This window comes from Oncorhynchus masou, chromosome 29 (assembly GCF_036934945.1).
Source record: "Oncorhynchus masou masou isolate Uvic2021 chromosome 29, UVic_Omas_1.1, whole genome shotgun sequence".
Classification (NCBI taxonomy): domain Eukaryota; kingdom Metazoa; phylum Chordata; class Actinopteri; order Salmoniformes; family Salmonidae; genus Oncorhynchus; species Oncorhynchus masou.
Window position 1 is genome coordinate 31,345,222 of NC_088240.1, and position 25,123 is coordinate 31,370,344.

Sequence of the window (25,123 nt, forward strand, 5' to 3'; positions counted from 1 at the left end):
ATGATGGGCAAGGTAGGCACAGCATTTTAGCCTACAGTTTTAAGTTTATTGCTTGAATAATGGCTGGTTTAGTCAATTACAATCGCAATATCTTTCAATTTCTTTCTTTAGTAATAATTTTTATCAATGATATATTTTTGCACTTTCAGATCATCTTCTACGAGGACAAGAACTTCCAGGGTCGTTCCTATGAGACCAGCCAGGACTGCCCTGACATGTCCTCCCACCTGAGCAGGTGCCACTCCTGCAGGGTTGAGAGTGGCTGCTTCATGGTCTACGATCGCCCCAACTTCATGGGAAACCAGTACTTCATGAGGAGGGGAGAGTACTCAGACTACCAGCGTATGATGGGAATGAACGACTGCATCAGGTCCAGCCGCATGATCCCCATGGTAGGTTGAAAATATTTCATCTTTAAAACAGAATAATCTTGCTCCTGAAAATATAACTCTCATATAACATAAGTTTACATATGATTTCTCTGATCAATGAAACCTGTTATTTCCTCCGTACAGCACCGTGGAAACTTCAGGATGAGGATCTACGAGAGGGAGAACTTCGGAGGTCAGATGCACGAGATGATGGACGACTGTGACTCCATCCAGGAGCGTTACCGCATGTCTGACTGCCAGTCCTGCAACGTGATGGACGGCCACTGGCTGATGTACGAGCAGCCCCATTACAAAGGCAGGCAGATGTACATGAGGCCCGGAGAGTACAGGAGCTTCAGGGATATGGGCATGGGAATGGGAGGCATGAGTGGTGGCATGAGGTTCATGAGCATGAGGCGTATCATGGACAACATGACTATGTAATTTTCTCAATTGTTGTATGAAAATTGTTGATTAAACGTATTTACACTGCTAAATTGACTTCTTTTTGTGATTATCTTACTGAGAGCACTCCATGTTTAAGCATTTCACTATTTCAATCCCTGCATCTTTAACATTTCAAAGCATACAATATATGTACTGTATGCTCGATGTACGATAATATCCAGCGATATCTCAGATCTAAATACATATGTATTACTGTGCACTTGTATTGGAAGAATGCGAATACAAGTGTACATTGTTAAGCAAATTATTTTCACAACTCATTTATTTACTGTTGTATGTTATAATCAGTCATATAGGCAACAATCCACAATATATTTGTATCTATAGATGTAAGAAGTGAAGAATAATAAGATGGCGCGGACAGAAATGGTCAATGTCTTACTTGCTCCAAATTAACTTTGCTATTTTGTGACTTTTTTTTGCTTATCGGTATTTTTTTGTACAGATAGCTCACACCATTATAATTTTGAACTACAACTCGACCTTGACTTCGACCTTGATTTCGGCTCCTACGTCAACTCAGCTGTTCCCTTGTTTACACCGGACCCTACTCCATTGTTCGGGCTATTTCAGCGCTGCAAGATGAGATGAAGGAGGAGGGCTGGAGTCCTTATTAGAAGCAGAGAAAATCGTCCAGCACTCCTCTCCATGTTAGACAAATGTCCAGTCACTTGAGGACAAGATGCTCCGTTCGGTAGTTTCCTTCTAACGGGACGTGAAAAGCAATAATATTATATGCTTTTCAGAAACTTGACTGATGGGCGATAAGGCCATAAAACTCCATGCTTCATCGCGACCGGAAGCAGACTAAGGCTAAACCAAAGGGGAAGGTTGTGCCTGGTGCGCTGCTTTATGTGTGAGGTAAATCTAGAGCTTTTGCTCACCTGAACTAGAATACCTCATGGTAAGTTGCAGACCTTTTTATCTACAAACAGAGTTTTCATCTGTAATCATCACTGCTATCTGTCATGTAAAAATCTTCACATTGTGAAATAGTTCCAATCATTCCGAATGTGTTCTGATTTGAACATCACGTTGTAAATTTCTCACAGCACATGCCTGTCTTTGTGTGGATGGAGGAGCTCGTGCAGATGCCTCTCTCTCACACCCTCCCTTGACCTTGACTGTTCTATGGGCACGTGCATTTGCTAGATGTCAATCCGGACTCGTGTGTCAAAGTGCTGAGGGTTTGATGTGTGGAGATTCTTTGCGATTGCAAATAATTGGCTCTACTTTTTTAATTGACAATGCATATATACAGTGCCTTGCGAAAGTATTCGGCCCCCTTGAACTTTGCGACCTTTTGCCACATTTCAGGCTTCAAACATAAAGATATAAACTGTATTTTTTGTGAAGAATCAACAACAAGTGGGACACAATCATGAAGTGGAACGACATTTATTGGATATTTCAAACTTTTTTAACAAATCGAAAACTGAAAAATTGGGCGTGCAAAATTATTCAGCCCCCTTAAGTTAATACTTTGTAGCGCCACCTTTTGCTGCGATTACAGCTGTAAGTCGCTTGGGTATGTCTATCAGTTTTGCACATCGCGAGACTGAAATTTTTTCCCATTCCTCCTTGCAAAACAGCTCGAGCTCAGTGAGGTTGGGTGGAGAGCATTTGTGAACAGCAGTTTTCAGTTCTTTCCACAGATTCTCGATTGGATTCAGGTCTGGACTTTGACTTGACCATTCTAACACCTGGATATGTTTATTTTTGAACCATTCCATTGTACATTTTGCTTTATGTTTTGGATCATTGTCTTGTTGGAAGAAAAATTTCCATCCCAGTCTCAGGTCTTTTGCAGACTCCTCCATTTTCTTCCAGAATGGTCCTGTATTTGGCTCCATCCATCTTCCCATCAATTTTAACCATCTTCCCTGTCCCTGCTGTAGAAAAGCAGGCCCAAACCATGATGCTGCCACCACCATGTTTGACAGTGGGGATGGTGTGGTCATGGTGATGAGCTGTGTTGCTTTTACGCCAAACATAACGTTTTGCATTGTTGCCAAAAGGTTCAATTTTGGTTTCATCTGACCGGAGCACTTTCTTCCACATGTTTGGTGTGTCTCCCAGGTGGCTTGTGGCAAACTTTAAACAACACTTTTTATGGATATCTTTAAGAAATGGCTTTCTTCTTGCCACTCTTCCATAAAGGCCAGATTTGTGCAATATACGACTGATTGTTGTCCTATGGACAGAGTCTCCCACCTCAGCTGTAGATCTCTGCAGTTCATCCAGAGTGATCATGGGCCTCTTGGCTGCATCTCTGATCAGTCTTCTCCTTGTATGAGCTGAAAGTTTAGAGGGACGGCCAGGTCTTGGTAGATTTGCAGTGGTCTGATACTCCTTCCATTTCAATATTATCGCTTGCACAGTGCTCCTTGGGATGTTTAAAGCTTGGGAAATATTTTTGTATCCAAATCCGGCTTTAAACTTCTTCACAACCGTATCTCGGACCTGCCTGGTGTGTTCCTTGTTCTTCATGATGCTCTCTGCGCTTTTAACGGACCTCTGAGACTATCACAGTGCAGGTGCATTTATACGGAGACTTGATTACACACAGGTGGATTGTATTTATCATAATTAGTCAGTTAGGTCAACATTGGATCATTCAGAGAGCCTCACTGAACTTCTGGAGAGAGTTTTGCTGCACTGAAAGTAAAGGGGCTGAATAATTTTGCACGCCCAATTTTCAGTTTTTGATTTGTTAAAAAAGTTTGAAATATCCAATAAATGTCGTTCCACTTCATGATTGTGTCCCACTTGTTGTTGATTCTTCACAAAAAAAATACAGTTTTCTATCTTTATGTTTGAAGCCTGAAATGTGGCAAAAGGTCGCAAAGTTCAAGGGGGCCGAATACTTTCGCAAGGCACTGTATGTTCAAGACGGCTATCTCAAAACAATACCTGGGAACATCTGCTGATGGAGACTATCTACTAGTTAAGTGCTAACTTTTTATCTTTCTTATTCACAACTAATCACAAGCTGACATTACTTCTCCTTCGCTAGCTAGCCAATTTAATCTGTATCAAGGAAATTCAGTGTTACAGCGTAACACAATCACATCAAGCAGTTGAAATGACAGCAAACTATGTGCATTTTAATTTGTTTTACCTTAGTTTCAATTGCCAATTCTTTTAATATATCCATTATAATAATGATCCTGATAAATGAATTTGCCTGGTTAAGAGAAACTGTCAGTCTCGGCATGTTCATATACATGGCACGATGGAGATGACAAACAAACAAAACTGCAACATGTTGCATAGGTCGGGTAGGCTTATATTAACCCCCGCCGTACCAAGCCAAATGCTAGGCTAGTAGCATGGAGAATAAATATTGTCTAGATGCCTTTTTTTCCAGGGGAGAAGAAGTTTTCAAATTGACTGGCTAGGCTGTGGGACAGTGGAAGCACATTGATAAATCTAATGGAACTGTTAACAGGCATTACCTGCGGAATGCAGGGATTGGGGTGCTTTAACTCCCTGCTATCAACCAATCAGCATCCAGGATACAAAACAACCCGTTTTATAACTGCATATTGCTGTTATTATAAATAAAGATGAACGAGTGTTTGCCTTTGTTATATCTGATGTACTATGTTTTCTCATTCCATAAGGTTGAGGAGGTCCCAGTGACAACTCTACAATAACATGAAAATGCAGGCCTCTGTAATGCATCCTATCGAAGTTAGACAGGCACGGTCTGTCCCGGGCATTGATCTCATATGCCCTTTTTGAGAAGAGAACTGTGGCTGGTAACCAGTATGCACTAACCATGACTGACCTCTTCAGCAAACGGGCGATTGCTGAACTCTTGGAGGGCAAATCGTGAGCAGAGATCGCTTCAATAGTCACCAACAAACTTCTTGATTTTGGGCTTGTGGACAACATCATCACTGACCGGGAAGTGGAGTTTGCAAATTATATACATAGTCCCCGTACACCTGATTCATATTTAGCAAGGTCCTTCTTCCTTTGGGTGTGTGTCCACTTAATGTTACATGTGACACATTGAAGACTAATTTGCATAAGTCATTGGAAATGGCTGGTGCATGACGTTCTCATGAGATATGCATGCATTTAATATTTTCGACAGGTCTTCAATGGTGCGTAAAAGTAGATCAGAGTGTATAATTGAGAATTTCAATAAGCATTTCTTTTTGGCTGGCCATGCTTTCCACCTGGCTACCCCAACCCCGGTCAACTGCCAAGGCACCCTCCACAGCAACCCGCCAAAGTCCACACCATTTCTCCTTTACTCAAATCCAGATAACTGATGTTCTGAAAGAGCTGCAAAATCTGGACCCCTACAAATCAGCCGGGCTAGACAATCTGGACTCTCTCTTTCTAAAATTATCTGCCGAAATTGTTGCAACCCCTATTACTAGCCTGTTCAACCTCTCTTTCGTAACGTCTGAGATTCCCAAAGATTGGAAAGCTGCCACAGTCATCCCCCTCTTCAAAGGGGGTGACACTATAGACCCAAACTGCTACAGACCTATATCTATCCTACCCTGTCTTTCTTTGGTCTTCAAAAGCCAAGTTAACAAACAGATTACCGACCATTTCGAATCCCACCGTACCTCCTCCGGTATGCAATCTGGTTTCAGAGCTGGTCATGGGTGCACCTCAGCCACGCTCAAGGTCCTAAACGACATCATAACCACCATCGATAAGAGACATCACTGTGCAGCCGTATTCATCGACCTGGCCAAGGCATTCGACTTTGTCAATCGCCGTATTCTTATCAGCAGACTCAACCGCCTTGGTTTCTCAAATGACTGCCTCACCTGGTTTACCAACTACTTCTCTGATAGAGTTCAGTGTATCAAATCAGAGGACCTGTTGTACGGACCTCTGGCAGTCTCTATGGGGGTGCCACAGTTCTCAGGCCAACAATATTCTCTGTGTATATCAATGATGTCGCTCTTGCTGTGGGTGATTATTTGATCCACCTCTACGCAGATGACACCATTCTGTCCATTCTGGCCCTTCTTTGGACACTGTGTTAACAAACCAAACGAGCTTCAATGTCATACAACACTCCTTCCGTGGCCTCCAACTGCTCTTAAATGCTAGTAAAACTAAAATGCATGCTCTTCAACCGATTGATGCCAGCACCCACTTGCCCGACTAGCATCACTACTCTGGATAGTTCTGACTTAGAATATGTCGACAACTATAAATACCTAGATGTCTGGCTAGACTGTAAACTCTCCTTCCAGACTCACATTAAGCATCTCCAATCCAAGTTTAAATCTAGAATCGGCTTCCGATTTCACAACAAAGCCTCCTTCACTCATGCTGCCAAACATACCCTCGTAAAAAAACTGACTATCCTACCGATCCTCGACTTCGGCGATGTCATTTACAAAATAGCCTCCAACACTCTACTCAGCAAATTGGATGTAGTCTACCACAATGCCATCCATCACCAAAGCCCCATATACTTCCCACAACTGCGACCTGTATGCTCTCGTTGGCTGGTCCTCGCTACATATTTGTCGCCAAACCCACTGGCTCCAGGTCATCTATAAGTTTTTGCTAGGTAAAGCTCCACCTTATCTCAGCTCACTGGTCACCATAGCAACACCCACCAGTAGCACGCGCTCCAACAGGTATATTTCACTGGTCATCCCCAAAGCCAACACCTCTTTGGTTGCCTATCCTTCCAGTTCTCTGCTGCCAATGACTGGAACAAATTGCAAATATCCCTGAAGATGGAGACTTATATCTCCCTCACTAACTTTAAGTGTCAGCTTTCAGAGCAGCTTACCGATCGCTGCAGCTGTACACAGCCCATCCAACCAACTACCTACCTCATCCTGATAATTGTTTTTGTTTTTTTGTTTTTCTGCTCTTTTGCACACCAGTATTTCTGCATATCCTCATCTGCACATATATCACTTCAGTGTAAATTGCTAAATTGTAATTACTTAGCCACTATTGGCCTATTTATTGCCTTACCTTCTTACTTCATTTGCACACACTGTATACAGATTTTTCTATTGTGTTATTAACTGTACGTTTGTTTATCCCATGTGTAAGTCTGTGTTGTTGTTTTTGTTGCACTGCTTTGCTTTATCTTGGCCAGGTCGCATTTGTAAATGAGAACATGCTCTCAACTGGCCTACCTGGTTAAATAAAGGTGAAATAGATATATATATTTGTAAATGGCCACATAGTTCACCGCCAACTAAGAGGTGAGATGATTACTGAACAAGGTATTTTTGGACGTACAGTTAACATACAAATCACATACAGTTCCATTATGTAATTACAGTGACAATATCTCACCCACCTACCCACTGCCTCGTCATCCTCTCCCTTCCCTCATAGGTAAAGTAAAGACCTACCAAAAGTACAGAGAGAACCTCATGAGAGAGCTGCTGGAGGAGCACCACACCCCTTGGCGCCCATCCCCTGGGGGTTGTCCTGCTGCGGACAATCCCATATGCTTTACTATACTGCATTTTCCCTGCCAAGTCCCTCATACTGCTGCTCAAGGTAGTCACACATGGAGGCACTGCAAAGTCGTACGAGATCTTCAGTTTATTGGCAATTTCTCACATGGAATAGACTGACAAGTTTCAGAAGAAATTTCAGAAGAAATGCTGATGCTCCAGGTACTCAACTAGTCTAAAGAAGGCCAATTTAATTGCTTCTTTAATAAGAACAACAATTTTCAGCTGTGCTAACATAATTGCAAAAGGGTTTTCTAATGATCGATTAGCCTTTTAAAATGATAAACTTGGATTAGCTAACACAACGTGCCATTGGAACACAGGAGTGATGGTTGCTGATAATGGGCCTCTGTACACCTATGTAGATATTCCATTAAAAAATCAGCTGTTTCCAGCTACAATAGTCATTTACAACATTAACAATGTCAACACTGTATCTTTGATCAATTTGCTGTTATTTTAATGGACAAAAAAAATGCTTTTCTTTCAAAAACAAGGACATATCTAAGTGACCCCAAACTTTTGAAAGGTAGTGCATGCATAACCATGGTGGCAATTGAAAGGGAACAGTTTGGAGATTATGTATTACAGATGGCAGAACATGAGGTTCACGGTCTTTTGATGGAGACACAGGATCTCAGCATTGTGTCTTCTTCGTCAATACCATGCCGCGTCTCTGGCCAAGTATGTGTTGATGAAGATGACATACGACAAGTATGTAATTGGAGTATGTATGTAATTGGAGTCCACCTCATAGCTGATGCATAATATTTGCAATTGGAAATAAAACTCGTATTACAAAGGTTTATATATAATTTCTCTTTCTCGCCAACAGCACATAGGAAACTTCAGAATGAGGATGTACTAGAGGGAAAACTTTGGAGGACAGATGCACGAAATGATGGAATACTGTGAATCCATCATGGAGCGTTACCGCATATTCAACTTCCAGTCCTGCAACGTGATGGACGGCCACTGGCTGATGTACGAGCAGCCCCACTTCAGAGGCAGGCAGATGTACATGAGGCCCGGAGAGCACAGGAGCTTCAGAGATATAGGCATGGGAATGGGAGGCATGAGCTTCATGAGCATGAGGCATATCATGGACAGCATGTCTATGTAATTTCCTCAAATGTTGAACAAAAATGGTTGATTCAATTAGTTTTCAAATGTTAACAATGCTCGTCTTTTTTCTCTCTTTTACTCAGGGCACTTCAGCTTTAAGCATTTCACTCCCTACATTTAACATTTAAATGGTTCTGTATTGATATGATTGTGTACAATAGATACATGCTGGATGTAAAGTGATATCCAATGATATCTCAGATCTTTAATTTAGAAAAGATTACTCGATCCTGCAATGTTATTTTGCACAATTAAGTATTTTCAAATAAACTTACAAAGTAAGATAAGAGTCATCTAAAACAATACTTATATGGTGAAATGAAGGCTAGCAAAAAGTCATTTGGATTTGTTAACAAATATTACATTTTCACAACTCATTTACTTGATTGCACAATCGGAGAGCCCAGCTACAGCAAGTTGCAGTAATCCAGACGGGAGATGGCCTTGTCGTGACTTAACATTATCTGAAGACTGTTATTTATCTAATTAACTACCTGTATATTTGTTACCCGATTAAATTAATCATGTAACAATTAACTCATTAGGATCTGGGGCAGCAAGAGATTGGTTCTTTAAAGAGTAACCATCTTACCTATCACATCAAATAAACAGTCAACTTATTAATCATAACCTTGTATCATATCACCATTCTGAACAGTCGTAACCTCCTTGTGTCACAACTGCTCCTGCTACGCCCTCTGTTTTTCACCCGGTATCATCTTGACCTGCAATTACTCCCCCCTGAACACTCTCTCCCTCTCCCTCTCTGTGTGATTGTGTGGTTGGAGACAGGTGTGCTCGAGTCAGAGCAGATCCCTATCAGCTGCAACTCATTCCATAATCAAGACCTCTACAAATACTCAGTCCTGCCACTTCCTCTCTGCCAGATTGTAATCTCTGCTCAGTCAATTCATGATTCTAGCCATTTATGGTTATGCAAGCTCCTGTTACTCTCTTGTGCCTGTTTTCCTGTCTGACACTGTTTATCCTCTCATTACAGTTTACCGCTCTCTGGCTCCAGTTCTACATCTCACCACCCAACTACCTTGCTCTGGATTTTACTTACCACCACTTACTTGGATTCCCCTCAGGATCTGTTCACCCTGTTCTACTCGGCTAACTCCAACCTCAGTCTCCACATCTGTTTTTCCTGCAACTCATCTGAGCTCCCCGGATCTGCACTCCATATCTCCCTGTGTAACAAATATTTTGGTTCATTCATCTTTGTTTCCTCATCTGAGTCTGCTCTTGGGTTCCCGTGTCGCTCTGCTTAACACCTTGTATCTGCAAAAACGCCAAGCCTTACTTATGATTCAGATCTACACAAATGTTTAATTTTACTAGCTAATTAAATGGGAACACAGGATAAACAAACACATACACGCTTTGTACTGATTGACTGGAAACGTAATACGCTGAAAACAGGTTCTTAGCGAACTGGTCCTGGGGACCCAAAGTGGTGCACGTTTTTGATTTTGCCCTAGCACTACACAGCTGATTCAAATTATCAAGTCATCAAAAGGATTTGATTTGAATCAGGTGTGTAGTGCTAGGGCAAAACAAATGTGCACCCCTGTGGGTCTCCAGGATTGAGAACCACTGCCCTAGCGGAATGACACAAATACTTGTTGATGGAGAGAAGGACAGAGACACTTAACATTGCCTCATTCAGAAACTACTCTCACCTACAACAACCATATACTTTACACACAAAACTCCACCTGCTTTGAGCGAGAAATCATGAATGTATATACCTGAAATGTCTTGGTTCGCCGGGGATCTCTTAGTAAATGGGACAGCCTTGGAAAGGCGGCATGCTTGTAAGGATCTGATTGCCCGAAATGGTTCCAACAACTCTTCTACTTTTGTCCTTCTTCATAGTTGTCTGGTATCCTGTGACTTGTTGTGTAGGCCTGAACTCCAGCCACTTTAATAATTGATGTACAAAAATGTATCACTAGCCACTTTAAACAATGCCCCTTAATATGTTTACATACCCTACATTACTCATCTCATATGTATATACTGTACTCTATCATCTACTGCATCTTGTCATCTTTATGTAATACATGTATCACTAGCCACATTAAACAATGCCACTTAATATGCTTACATACCCTACATTACTCATCTCATATGAATATACTGTACTTGATACCATCTGCATCTTGCCTATGCCGTTCTGTACTGTCACTCATTCATATATCTTTATGTACATCTTCTTTATCCATTTACACTTTTGTGTATAAGGTAGTAGTTGTGGAATTGTTAGGTTAGATTACTCGTTGGTTATTACTGCATTGTCGGAACTAGAAGCACAAGCATTTCGCTACACTCGCATTAACATCTGCTAACCATGTGTATGTGACAAATAAAATTTGATTTGATTTGAACAGAACTACAGAGTTGATTTTTCCTCCATTCGCTCTTGAAGATGCTTCTTTGAAGATAGGCTAGCCAGCAGTATCGATGGTTCCCCAATGGGTTGAGAGTAGCGTAATATGGTTTGAGCAGAGTAACAGGATGGTCCTTCTTCGAAAGCGAATTTAAGATACTTTACTTAGGACAGCTAATCAGACATACCAGTGATTGTCCAGGAAGTGAGTTTATCGTCTCCACCTCGTATTGAGATTCAAAGGTCAAACCATTTTAAATGTGTAGTTGCCGCTTCACGCTTTTTATGGTTCAATGTGTTAATTTCTTAACCCAACATTTATACCTTTTGCTTGAAAGGGGTGGGCCCGGCCGGCTGGCACACCTCCTGACCGGTGATTACTCACTGTGCAAAGTTATGGAAAACCTCTCAAATCACATACCTCAACAAAAACACTACATTTTTCATATTACACGCACAACCCATAGTGTAGAAACTTCAGCTATGTAGTGTGTGTACTTTGCACGTTACAGTATTTCCTTTGCAGATACTGGGAGTTGAGAAGCAGGTGCATGTGGTGAGTGTAATAATATAATGAACATGTAACGATACAAGACAAGAGTAGCATCTAGACAAAACACAGTCAATACTGCCTGGGGAGTGACAGATATAGGGGAGGTAATTAGCGATGTGATGGAGTCCAGGTAAGTCTCATAATGGTTGTCAGAGCCAGTGATTAGTAAACCGGCAACGTCGAGTGCCGTGGAGCGGGAGTAGATGTGACAATACATTTAATGACATCACAAGATACAACAAAATTTGTGTTCTATAGATCACCTCTGACCATTTCCGACATTCTAAATATTATTCCAATATTCCATTTTGAATGTGAGTTTCAGCTGGAAAAAGGTCTGTTGAGACAAAGCACATTACTTTGGTGAATTTTGAGAGCACAGGTCTGGATCATCTCCCTTGATTTACAACAGGATGTGAGTGTCAAACCCCACTAGTTCTATCCTACCCCCCTATATGGGTGAAAGGGGGTCTGATTGAAGTTAATCATTGCAAACCTGATCTGACCTATTTGTATTCTCTTGGTCAGTCCTGACAGCCTGGATTAGGATTTGTGACCTAGGGTCATACTCTACAGATTTTGTAGAGCATAAGCCTGCAGGAATGAGTCACTGCTTTGATGTCTGCAGAGAACAGGGTGTTGTCCAGTGTCACGGCAAGGTTATTTTCACTCTGGTAGGGTGACACTGTGGTAAACCATGGAGAGGTCTTTGGGTGGGAAGGCCTTCCCTGAGAGAAAGAGGAGCGCCATCTTGTCAAGGTTGAGCTTGAGGTGGTGGCCGACATCAAGCTGAGATATCTGCCACGCACGCAGAGATGCGTGTCGCCATCTGGGTGTCAGAAGGTGGGTTAGGAGAAAAATAGTTGTCATCCGCATAGCAATGATAGGCGAGACCATGTGAGGATATGACAGAGTCGAGTCACTTGGTGTATAGAGAGAAGAGGAGAGCACCTAGAACTAAGCCCTGGGGGACACCAGTAGTGAGAGTATGTGGTGCAAACACAGATTCTCTCCATGTCACCTGGTAGGAGCGGCCTGCCAAGTAGGATGCGATCCAAGAAAGTGCAGAACCTGAGACACCCAGCCCTGAGAGGGTGGAGAGGAGTATCTGATGGTTCCCAGTGTCGAAGGCATTGGATAGATCTAGGAGGATGAGAACAGAGGAGAGAGAGTCAGCTTTGGCAGTGCGGAGACCCTCTGTAACACAGAAAAGAGCCGTCTCGTTTGAGTAACTTGCCTTAAAGCCTGACGAGAGAGAGAGAGAGAGAGAGAGAGAGAGAGAGAATTGATCAGAGACAACACGCTCAAGTGCTTAGGAAAGAAAAGGGATACAGGTCTGTAGTTTAAGTCAGAGGGGACGCAACCAGTGGTCAGGGATGAGTTTAGTGAGGAATGGGAGAAGGTCTCCAGAAATACTCTGGAGAAGGGGAGGGGGTTGAGCGGCAGTTTGCTGGGCAGCCAGACCTCATTAGTCACAGGATTTAATCTGGGGGGAGAAAGAGGTCAAGGCATAGGGTAGTTCTGTGTGAGTGGGACCAGTGGACTCAATAGGCTGAGTGAATGAGGAGCGGATGTCAACCTTCTTTTCAGTGGTTGACAAAGTTGTCTGCAGAGAGAAAGGAGGGGGGTGGAGAAGAGAGTTTCCTAGGTTTAGAGGCAGAAGCTTGAACTTTAGAGTGATATGTGGCTTTAGCAATGGATACAGAGGAAGAGAAAGCGAAAGGATGATTGGTCCTCCGGAAGTTTAGTTTTCCTCAATTTTTGCTCAGCTGCCAGCAGCCCTGTTCTGTAAGCTCGCAATGAGTCACTCAGCCACGGAGAAGGGCAGAGCCAGCCGAGTGGAAAGGGGAGAGTGCAAGTCATAGGATGCAGAAAGGGAGGAGTAGGATCGAAGAGGCAAAATCAGGAGAAAGGAGGGAGGAGGATTTAGCCGAAGGGAGAGATGATAGGATAGAAGAGTAGTGGGAGAGAGAGAGTGAAGATTGTGACAGTGCATGACCATCTGGGTAGGGGCTGAGTGGCTAGGGTTGGAGGAAAGGGAGACAGAAAAGGAAACAAAGAAGTGATCAAAGACCTGGAAGGGTGGTTGCACTGAGATTAGTAAGCAAACAGCGTCTAGTAAAGATTACGTCAAGGGCATTGCCTGCTGTCACGAATATTACCGAAGGTGGCCCCCTTCTTGTTCGGGCGGCGCTCGGCGGTCGTCGTCGCCGGTCTACTAGCTGCCACCAATCCTTTGTTCTGTGTTCGTTTAGTTTTGTCTAATTGGTTTCACTTGTTCATTGTTTGGTTGTTAGGGTGGGGTTATTTAAGTTTGTTTAGCCCGCTTCTGTTTGTGTGGGCTTGTTCTTCTGTGTTTGTGAGAGTGGTTAATATTTTGTTGGATTTTCTCGCTGTCCTAGTAGTTCACATAAGGGTACTATTTTCTTTTATAGTTACACCTGTGATGAGTATACTATTTTGTTCCTGTCATTTATTTGGGGACGTTAAAGCGTGTTTATTCCCGCATCCTTTGCTCTCTGTGCCTGACTCCACACCCATTCACTCATTGAGAGTTACACCTGCCTTGTGAGTTGGAGGGGATTGGGAAAGAGTGAGGTCAAAAGAGGCAAGGAGGGGTGAGAGAGAGTTGGATAGAAATTAAGCGAAGGCAGAGGTCAGGAGGTTAACCTCTTGAAACTCCCCATCCCGGATCCGGGATCGTGACTAAAGCCTCAGGCTCATTAGCATAACGCAACGTTAACGATTTCTGAAAATCGCAAATAAAATGAAAATAATGCGTTTGCTCTCAAGCTTAGCCTTTTCTTAACAACACTGTCATCTCAGATTTTCAAAATATGCTTTTGAACCATAGAAATTGACTAATTTGTGTAAGAGTATGCAAAGCTAGCATAGCATTTTGTGTAGCATGTAGCACGCAACATTTTCACAAAAACCAGATAACCAAATAAATAAAATCATTTACCTTTGAAGAGCTTCTGATGTTTTCAATGAGGAGAGTCTCAGTCACATACCAAATGCGCAGTGTTTCCTGAAAGCGTCTGTGTGTAGGAGAAATCGTTCCGTTTTCTACATTGCGTCTGGCTACCGAAACGAACCGAAAATGCAGTCACCTACAACGTGAAACTTTTTCCGGATTAACTACATAATATCGACCGAAACATGGCAAACGTTGTTTGGAATCAATCCTCAAGGTGTTTTTTCACATATCTCTTCATTGACATGCAGTTCGTGGAAGCTTGCTTTCCTCTCTGTATCCCATGGAAAAATACTGGCAGGTGACTTTTGCGCACCAATTTCGGCGCAGGACACCGGGCGGACACGTGGTAAATGTGGTCTGTTATGGTCAATCTTCCAATGATCTGCCTACAAATACGTCACAATGCTGCAGACACCTTGGGGAAACGACAGAAAGGGCAGACTTACTCCTCTCGCGTTCACAGCCATATAAGGAGACCATGGAATACAGAGCCTCAAAAATCCTTGTCATTTCCTGGATGCCATCTCATCTTGGTTTTGCCTGAAGCTCACGTTTTAGGGCACGCACAGAGAAGATCTTTGTATTTCTGGACACGTCAGAGTGTTTTCTTTCGAACGGTAGCAATTATATGCATAGTCGAGCATCTTTTTGTGACACAATATCTTGTTTAAAACGGGAACGTTTTTCATCCAAAAATGAAATTGCGCCCCCAGAGCATCAACAGGTTAAAGTCGCCCAGTACGAGAAGCAGTGAACCGTCGTCAGGAAATTATCTTCTCAAGTTGTCAAGCTCATTGAGAAACTCTCCAAGGGCATGTGGTTATTTCAGACACATCCAATGAAAAAAACTGCTATCTGTAGCTTAAACTGACAGGCTTGTATTGGGATTTCTTTATTGAGGTAATTAGATTTCGACATTAGGGGGTGTAAACCCTTTACAGACCCTTACCTAAGTGTTACCTAATTTACTTGTAATTTTTTGGTGTTACTTAAAGTGATGCCAGAAAGGTATGGTATCATTTCAGCCAGTAGCACACATGAGTCAAAACGTATCCCTGAAAATAGGGAACATCATCCATTACTTGAATTTTTGGGTGATGCAATATGTATATGTTAACAATTACAAAATTGTAAAATATGTTATAAATTTGTAAGTGCTTAAGATCCCATGCAATCTCCTTAAAAGAGGAATTAAAAAATGTAAAGATGATTTATTTATTTGAAGTATATTTTTTAAATACACAATGCTATTTAAAGTTGTAACCATTTCTCTAGTATCATGGTTATGAACCACAAAGGTTAGTTAAGTAACTACTCACAATTGATTATGTATTCATTGGTTAGGAATGTCTGACTACGTTAAGTCAGCACTCTGAACAAAAGATGAGTAATAATACATAGTTTAACCTAAAAGATTTTCACTCTTTAATCCATATGTGTGATTTCCTCCACCATAACATTGAGTCATTATACCAGCATTTAAAAAATACATCTTTCAAACCGTTTCAAAAAAGTATTGCACAATGTATGGAGAACCTTCCATTTCAAGGCTGTTACTAACTGTTGTAAACTCTCAAACGGTTTTGTTACTTTGTTTGAGAAACAGTCGATTTAGAAATAGCCTTTCTAAAGACTGACGGATCCAGTCCCTGAAAATGTGGACGTAAACTCCGTAGCCTCAGCAGGCCTCTAGAGCATGATGCTGATTCAGCGGTTTGAACAATGGAGCTGGGGATTCTTTAGGTTTGGTCAGGTATAAAAGAAAGGGTTAAACCAGGTAGTAATCAGTTCAGGAGCAGCAACCAGCAGCACAGTGAGCAAACATGTCCAACACCAGCATGAACATGGGCAGGGTAAGCTAAGCACGGGGAAGATTTCTTCAAATAATTCTTACTTTCATTTTCATAGATTGTTATACAAAAAGGCTCTTGTGCTCCAGCACCCCAAACTACAACATGATCATTTTACTTATCCCAATAACCTGGTTACCAGTGGGACTAAATAGCGCTGCAAATTCCTCTAAAATGTTTGTTTCATACAATTGTTTAATTCATAGAAGTGATTCCTATTTATTTTCAGGCCACCTTCTATGAGGACAGGAACTTCCAGGGCCGCTCTTATGAGTGCAGCTCCGACTGCCCTGACATGTCCTCCTACATGAGCAGGTGCCAATCCTGCAGGGTTCAGAGCGGCTGCTTCATGGTGTACGAGCGCCCCAACTATATGGGAAACCAGTACTTCATGAGGAGGGGAGAGTACTCAGACTACCAGAGTATGATGGGAATGAGCGATGGTATCAGGTCCTGCCGCATGATCCCCATGGTAGGTTGAAAATATGTCATCTAAAAATAGACTGATCTTGTCATTGAAAATGAAATTCTCATATTACAAATGTTTATATGTAATGTATCTGATCAATGAAACCTGTTCTTTCCCACTAACAGCACCGTGGAAACTTCAGGATGAGGATCTACGAGAGGGAGAACTTCGGAGGTCAGATGCACGAAATGATGGACGACTGTGACTCCATCCAGGAGCGTTACCGTATGTCTGACTGCCAGTCCTGCAACGTGATGGACGGCCACTGGCTGATGTACGAGCAGCCCCACTACAGAGGAAGGATGATGTACATGAGGCCTGGAGAGTACAGGAACTTTAGGGATATGGGCATGGGAATGGGAGGCATGAGTGGTGGCATGAGGTTCATGAGCATGAGGCGTATCATGGATAACATGACTATGTAATTTTCTCAAAGGTTGTACGGAAATGGTTGATTAAATTTATTTCAACATTTTAAAACTGCTACATTTTCTTATTTTTGTTATTGTTTTACTCCGAGCTCTCCATGTTTAAACATGTCATTATTTCACTCTCCTACATCTTTAACATTTCAAATTTCTGTGTAGATATCTGTTCACAATAGATGTATGCTGATGTAAAATAATATCCAGTGATATTTAAAATCTTTAATTTAGAAAATATTTTTTGATCCTGACATATTATTTTGCAATGCACAATTTTAATGATTTTCAAATAAACTCACTTAATGTAAAAAGATAACAGAGTTATCTAAAATAATAATTATAGGGTTGGAGGAAGGTTAGCAACAATTAATTTGCATTTGTTACAAATCTCATATCTATAAAACCACGGTCAAGGAGTAATTAGACATGCAGCAAACAAGTATAAAAGTTGTACTAGGTTACAATGTGTACCTGAATAATTACCTAAATACATATGTATTAATGTGCACTTGTATTGGAAGAATGCCAATACAAGTGTACATTGTTAAGCAAATAATTTCTACAACTCATTCATTTACTATTGTATGTTATAATAATCTAAATTCAAAAAGGCACTCTTTCTCCTCTTGTCCTCTGTGTTCACCCACAAATATTTGAACATGCACAGCTCCATAATATTATTGTTTATTTTTTTAATGAAGAATTTAAAAAACTATGAACTGTTTCTGATTTTCCAATTGTCCTTGTATTAGTTCTTGCTAAGTAAATAACACCATTTCCACATTCTCCTCTATTTTGACTTACATCTGAGAAATCAGGTGTCAAAACCAGCCTTATAATGTTATCTAGCTAGTTTTAGAGTGAAGACATTGGCCGTGTTAGAGAGGATCAAAACCTTAATGTATCATTGGTAAATTGTGACTGACTGACTGACTGATCTACAAATAATAATGAGTAGTCATTTATGATGCAGGCTTCTTTGTAGATTAGTCAGTTGGCAGTCACCTGCACTATTGGCTACTATGTCAAACAAGCCTAGTGGCCGGGGACTTCAATGCAGGGAAACTTAAATCCGTTTTACCTCATTTCTATCAGCATGTTAAATGTGCAATCAGAGGGGGAAAAACTCTAGACCACCTTTACTCCACACACAGAGACGCATACAAAGCTCTCCCTCGCCCTCCATTTTTGGGGCGGCAGGGTAGCCTAGTGGTTAGAGCGTTGGACTAGTAACCGGAAGGTTGTGAGTTCAAACCCCCAAGCTGACAAGGTACAAATCTGTCGTTCTGCCCCTGAACAGGCAGTTAACCCACTGTTCCCAGGCCGTCATTGAAAATAAGGATGTGTTCTTAACTGACTTGCCTGGTTAAATAAAGGTAAAATTTAAAAAAAATTATAAAATAAAAAAAATTAATTTGGCAAATCTGACCATAATTCTATCCTACTGATTCCTGCATAAAAGCAAAAACTAACGCACATTCGCACTGAGCTAAAGGGTAGAGCTGCCACTTTCAAGGAGCCGGACAAATCCCGCCATGTCCTCTGACAAACCATCTAATAGGCAAATGTCAAAATAGGACTAAGATTGAATCGTACTACACCGGCTCCGACGCACGTTGGATGTGGCAGAGCTTGCAAACCATTACAGACTACAAAGGGAAGCACAGCCACGAGCTGCCCAGTGGCACGAGCCTATCAGATGAGCTAAATTACTGTATTCTCGCTTCGAGGCAAGTAACACTGAAACATGCATGAGAGGATCAGCTGTTCCGGACAACTGTGTGATCACGCTCTCCATAGCCAATGTGAGTAAGACCTTTAAAATGTAATTCAACATTCACAAGGCCACAGGACCAGACAGATTACCAGGACGTGTACTCTGAGCATGCGCTGACCAACTGGCAAGTGTCTTCATTGACATTTTCAACCTCTCCCTGTCTGAGTCTGTAATACCAACATGTTTCAAGCAGACACCATAGTCCCTGCGCGCAAGAACACTAAGGTAACCTGCCTAAATGACTACCGACCCGTAGCACTCACATCTGTAGCCATGAAGTCCTTCAAAATGTCATGGCTCACATCAACACCATTATCCCAGAAACCCTAGACCCACTCCAATTTGCATACCGCCAAACAGATCTACAGATATGCCCTTTCCCACCTGGACAAAAGGAACACCTATGTGAGAATGCTGTTAATTGACTACCGCTCAGCGTTCAACACCATAGTGCCCACAAAGCTCATCACTAAGCTAAGGCACAACTCCAACACCATCATCAAGTTTGCCGATGACACAACAGTGGTAGGCCTGATCACCGACAAAAATGAGACAGCCTATAGGTAGGCGCTCAGAGACCTGGCCGTGTGGTGCCAGGACAACAACATCTCCCTCAATGTGATCAAGACAAAGGAGATGATTGTGGACTACAGGAAAAGGAGAACAGAGCACGTCCCCATTCTCATCGATGGGGATGTAGTGGAACAGGTTCAAGTTCCTTGGTGTCCACATCACCAACAAACTATCATGTTCCAAAAACACTAAGACAGTCGTGAAGTGGGCACGACAAAGCCTATTCCCCCTCAGGAGACTGAAAAGATTTGGCATGGCTCCTCAGATCCTCAAAAGGTTCTACAGCTGCACCATCTAGAGTAGGTATTCCCAAACTGGGGTACAATGTTGTCTGGGGTACGCTAAATAAAAATGTAATTCACATTTATATAAAAAAATATATATATTAGTAAGGCCCATAGAGACACATACCAGCTCTACTGGTAGTACTGCTACTACCAGCAGTACTAAACCTGCACCTGTTGATGACACAAGTCCAATGCCAGCACCAGTTATTAAATATTAAATAAATTCTGTTACCTATTATTGATAAGACTGGTCTCCGTCTATTTTATGCAAACAAGAATCTTACAAATTCTCATAAAATAGATTAAGGGAATTAAATTAATGAAGACACATTGGTATAATTAAATGACAGTAACAACAACAACTTTTGAGTAGTAAGACATGTATAAAAGCAAAAGATACCATTAATAAGAAGGGTCTAGAAGCGTCTTATATGGTGAGCTACCGAGTGACTTGAACAAACAAGCCCCATACCATTGTGGAGGACTTAATTCTCACTGTTGGTGAGGATATGGCTGGGACAATACTGGGGGAAAAGGCCCAAAAAAGTATATAGACAATGTCTTCATCCGACAACACTGTTTCACAAAATATCAGTGACATGGCAGGACATGTTTTGAAACAATTACTGCTTTGCAAGCCAGTGAATTATATGAGTTACCCAGCAGCATCCACTGAGAGGCTCTTGCTGCCAAGGGAATCATCAAATCATCAAAAGGGCTGATTTCAAGGTTTTACTGCTAACCTACAAAGCATTACATGGGCTTGCTCCTACCTATCTCTCTGATTTGGTCCTGCCGTACATACCTACACGTGCGCTACAGTCACAAGACGCAGGCCTCCTAATTGTCCCTAGAATTTCTAAGCAAACAGCTGGAGGCAGGGCTTTCTCCTATAGAGCTCCATTTTAATGGAATGGTCTGCCTACTCATGTCAGAGACGCAAACTCGGTCTCAATCTTTAAGTCTTTACTGAAGACTCATCTCTTCAGTGGGTCAAATGATTAAGTGTAGTCTGGCCCAGGAGTGGGAAGGTGAACGGAAAGGCTCTGGAGCAACGAACCGCTCTTGCTGTCTCTGCCTGGCCGGTTCCCCTCTTTCCACTGGGATTCTCTGCCTCTAACCCTATTACAGGGGCTGAGTCACTGGCTTACTGGTGCTCTTTCATACCGTCCCTAGGGGGGGTGCGTCACCGGAGTGGGTTGAGTCACTGATGTGATCTTCCTGTCTGGGTTGGCGCCCCCCCCTCCCCCTTGGGTTGTGCCGTGGCGGAGATCTTTGTGGGCTATACTCAGCCTTGTCTCAGGATGGTAAGTTGGTGGTTGAAGATATCCCTCTAATGGTGTGGGGGCTGTGCTTTGGCAAAGTGGGTGGGGTTATATCCTTCCTGTTTGGCCCTGTCCGGGGGTGTCCTCTCCTGACCCCTCCTGTCTCAGCCTCCAGTATTTATACTGCAGTAGTTTATGTGTCGGGGGGCGAGGGTCAGTTTGTTATATCTGGAGTACTTCTCCTGTCCTATTGGGTGTCCTGTGTGAATTTAATTGTGCTCTCTCTAGTTCTCTCTTTCACTCTTTCTTTCTTTCACTCTCTCGGAGGACTGGAGCCCTAGGACCATGCCTCAGGACTACCTGAAATGATGACTCCTTGCTGTCCCCAGTCCACCTGGCCGTGTTGCTGCTCCAGTTTCAACTGTTCTGCCTTATTATTATTGGACCATGCTGGTCATTTATGAACATTTGAACATCTTGGCCATGTTCTGTTATAATCTCCACCCGGCACAACCAGAAGAGGACTGGCCACCCCTCAGAGCCTGGTTCCTCTCTAGGTTTCTTCCTAGGTTTTGGCCTTTCTAGGGAGTTTTTCCTAGCCACCGTGCTTCTACACCTGCATTGCTTGCTGTTTGGGGTTTTAGGCTGGGTTTCTGTACAGCACTTTGAGATATCAGCTGATGTACGAAGGGCTATATAAATAAATTTGATTTGATTGCGGGTATGATTAAGAAGTTGGAGCTCTTCTCTGTCTGCATTAACAAGAACAACACACAGGTCTTTCCATCATTGAATGATTTTTTGTGTGCAAAGGAACTCAAGCTTACGGACAATGTCAAATGTGATATAGCGAAGCACCTGAGTGAGTTGGGTGCGCAATTACGCAGATACTTTCCCGAACAAATATGACACAAACAAGTGGATTCATTATCCCTTTCATGCCCTGCCTCCAGTCCACTTACCAATATCTGAACAAGAGAGCCTCGTCGAAATTGTAACAAGCGGTTCTGTGAAAATGTAATTTAATAAGAAGCCACTGCCATATTTCTGGAATGGGCTGTGCTCAGAGTATCCTGCCTTGGCAAATCGCACTGTTAAGACACTGATGCCCTTTTCAACCACGTATCTATGTGGGAATATATTCTCGGACCTCAGAAGCATGAAAAGTAAATACATGCACAGACTGTGTGTGGAAAATGATTTAAGACTGAGACTCTCTCCAATACAACCCAACATTGCAGAGTTATGTGCAGAGTTATGTTATCCTTTCAAGCACACCCCTTTCATTAACCTGTGGTGAGTTATTTACAAATTTCAATAAACAAGTAAGGTTTTTAATGTAAGATGGTTAAATAAAGAGCAAAGTTATTGATTATTATTATATTATTATTTGTGCCCTGGTCCTATAAGTGCTCTTTGTCACTTCCCACGAGCCTGGTTGTGACAAAAACTTACACTCATTCTTATGTAATAAATGTATCGTATAGTGTGTGTGTGGCAGGCTTACAATGATGGCAAAAAACTACATTTGAGAGTGCACTGACCCTGATGCTAGAGATGGTACGCAGCTGGAGGTTGAATGTTTGAAGGGGTACAGGACTATAAAAAGTTTGGGAACCACTGATCGAGAGCATCCTGACTGGTTGCATCACTGCTTAGTATGGCAACTGCTTGACCTCCGACCGAAAGGCACTACAGAGGGTAGGGCGTGCGGCCCAGTACATCACTGGGGCCAGGCTTCCTGCCATCCAGGACCTCTATACCAGGCGGTGTCAGAGGAAGGCCCTTAAAATTGTCAAAGACTCCAGCCACCCTAGTCATAGACTGTTCTCTATGCTACCGCACGGCAAGTGGTGCCAAGTCTAGGCCCAAAAGGCTTCTTAACAGCTTCTACCTCAAAGCCATAAGTCTCCTGAAGAGCTAATCAAAGGGCTACCCAGACTATTTGCATTGATCCCTCCCCCTTTTACACTGCTGTTACTTCCAGTTTATTATCTATGCATAGTCACTTTAACTCAACCTACATAAACATATTACCTCAATTACCTCGACTAACCTGTGCCCCCACACATTGACTCTGAACCGGTACCCCTTGTATATAGCCTCGCTTTTGTCATTTTACTGCTGCTGTTTAATTATTTGTTAGCTTTATTTTCTATTTTTTACATATCTTTTTTTTACATAACTCAATTTTTTCTTAAAACTGCATGTAAGGTGTATTCGGCGCATTTGATTTGAGGTGCATCTTGTTTCCATTGATCGTCCTTGAGATGTTTCTACAACTTGATTGGAGTCCACCTTTGGTAAATTCAATTGATTGGACATGATTTGGAAAGGCACACACCTGTCTATATAAGGAATTGTCCGTAGAGCTCCGAGACAGGATTGTGTCAAAGCACAGATCTGGGGAAGGGTACCGAAAAATGTCTGCAGCATTGAAGGTCCCCAAGAACACAGTGGTCTCCATCATTCTAAAATGGAATAAGTTTGGAACCACCAAGACTCTTCCTAGAGCTGGCTGCCCAGCCAAACTAAGCAATCAGGGGAGAAGGGTCTTGGTCAGGGAGGTGACCAAGAACCCAATGATCACACTGCCAGAGCTCCAGAGTTCCTCTGTGGAGATGGGAGAATCTTCCAGAAAAACAACCATCCCTGCAGCACTCCACTATTCAGGCCTTTGTGGTAGAGTGGCAAGAAGGAAGCCACTCCTCAGTCAAATGCGCAAGACAGCCTGCTTGGAGTTTGCCAAAAAGGCACCTAAGGACTCTCAGACCATGAGAAACAAGATTCTCTAGTCTGATGAAAGTTATATATAAATTTACATACAAAAAACTGTTTTTGCTTTGTCATTATGGGGTATTGTGTGTAAACTGATGAGGGTAAAAACTATTCAACCCATTTTAGAATAAGGCTGTAACGTAACAAAATGTGGAAAAAGTCAAGGGGTCTAAAAACCTTCCGAATACACTGTATGTTTGCAATGGGTGTCACTGCCACAGTCTATTGTTTCTATTAAAGGTTTTGTGGGACCTGTTCCACAATTAAAAAAGGCTTTTCAAGTCTTCTAGGGACCAAGTCACGTGGAAACATGACTATGGTACCTCAGCACTCTATAGGCCTCTATACTATGTTGCTGGGTCAGGGGTTTACACAATGGGGCACACAGATTCTTTGGGTTTGGTCAGGTATAAAAGTAAGGGTTAACACAGACAGGACATCAGTTTAGCAACAGCACAGTAACTCAGTGAACAACAATGACCACCACCGGCATGAACATGGGAAGAGTAAGCATTATTAGAAAATTATTTTGAATACATTAATCTCTATATTATCTTCTTTACATTCAAAACTAAAAGCTTCTTATATTTGTTGCATTTATTGAAAAATATATTGAGAAATAATAAATAAATACCTTGTGTTTTCAGGCCACCTTCTATGAGGACAGGAACTTCCAGGGCCGCTCTTATGAGTGCAGCTCCGACTGCCCTGACATGTCCTCCTACATGAGCAGGTGCCAATCCTGCAGGGTTCAGAGCGGCTGCTTCATGGTGTACGAGCGCCCCAACTATATGGGAAACCAGTACTTCATGAGGAGGGGAGAGTACTCAGACTACCAGAGTATGATGGGAATGAGCGATGGTATCAGGTCCTGTCGCATGATCCCCATGGTAAGCCGTATGATATTCAGGCTGCTGTGACAGTCCAACTAGAAGTAGTTGTATGATAATAATCAATAATATAATATTGGCCATGTGAGCTTATCAACGGTCTGGTGGAATCAGTAATTATTTCAAATATTTTTATTTACCAAATAACAGCACCGTGGAAACTTCAGGATGAGGATCTACGAGAGGGAGAACTTCGGAGGTCAGATGCACGAGATGATGGACGACTGTGACTCTATCCAGGAGCGTTTCCGCATGTCCGACTGCCAGTCCTGCAACGTGATGGACGGCCACTGGCTGATGTACGAGCAGCCCCACTACAGAGGAAGGATGATGTACATGAGGCCTGGAGAGTACAGGAGCTTCAGGGATATGGGCATGGGAATGGGAGGCATGAGTGGTGGCATGAGGTTCATGAGCATGAGGCGTATCACTGATATGTGCTAG

At 42.4% G+C, this 25,123-nt stretch overlaps 3 protein-coding genes across 3 annotated transcripts; all 3 read left to right on the forward strand.

Annotated features, from left to right (window-relative positions):
- Window positions 1-815, forward strand: LOC135519329 (gamma-crystallin M3-like). The gene is made up of 3 exons (XM_064944507.1): window positions 1-12; window positions 150-392; window positions 516-815. Exons 1-3 carry the CDS (start codon window positions 1-3, stop codon window positions 813-815), a joined length of 555 nt encoding a protein of 184 aa, XP_064800579.1.
- Window positions 816-16,188: 15,373 nt separating this feature from the next.
- On the forward strand, window positions 16,189-17,109 carry LOC135519330 (gamma-crystallin M3-like). The gene is made up of 3 exons (XM_064944508.1): window positions 16,189-16,218; window positions 16,445-16,687; window positions 16,810-17,109. The coding sequence occupies exons 1-3, from the start codon at window positions 16,189-16,191 to the stop codon at window positions 17,107-17,109; spliced, it is 573 nt and encodes a 190-aa protein (XP_064800580.1).
- A 7,147-nt stretch (window positions 17,110-24,256) lies between these two features.
- On the forward strand, window positions 24,257-25,123 carry LOC135519331 (gamma-crystallin M3-like). Its single transcript, XM_064944509.1, has 3 exons — window positions 24,257-24,295; window positions 24,437-24,679; window positions 24,830-25,123. Exons 1-3 carry the CDS (start codon window positions 24,266-24,268, stop codon window positions 25,121-25,123), a joined length of 567 nt encoding a protein of 188 aa, XP_064800581.1. The 5' UTR covers window positions 24,257-24,265.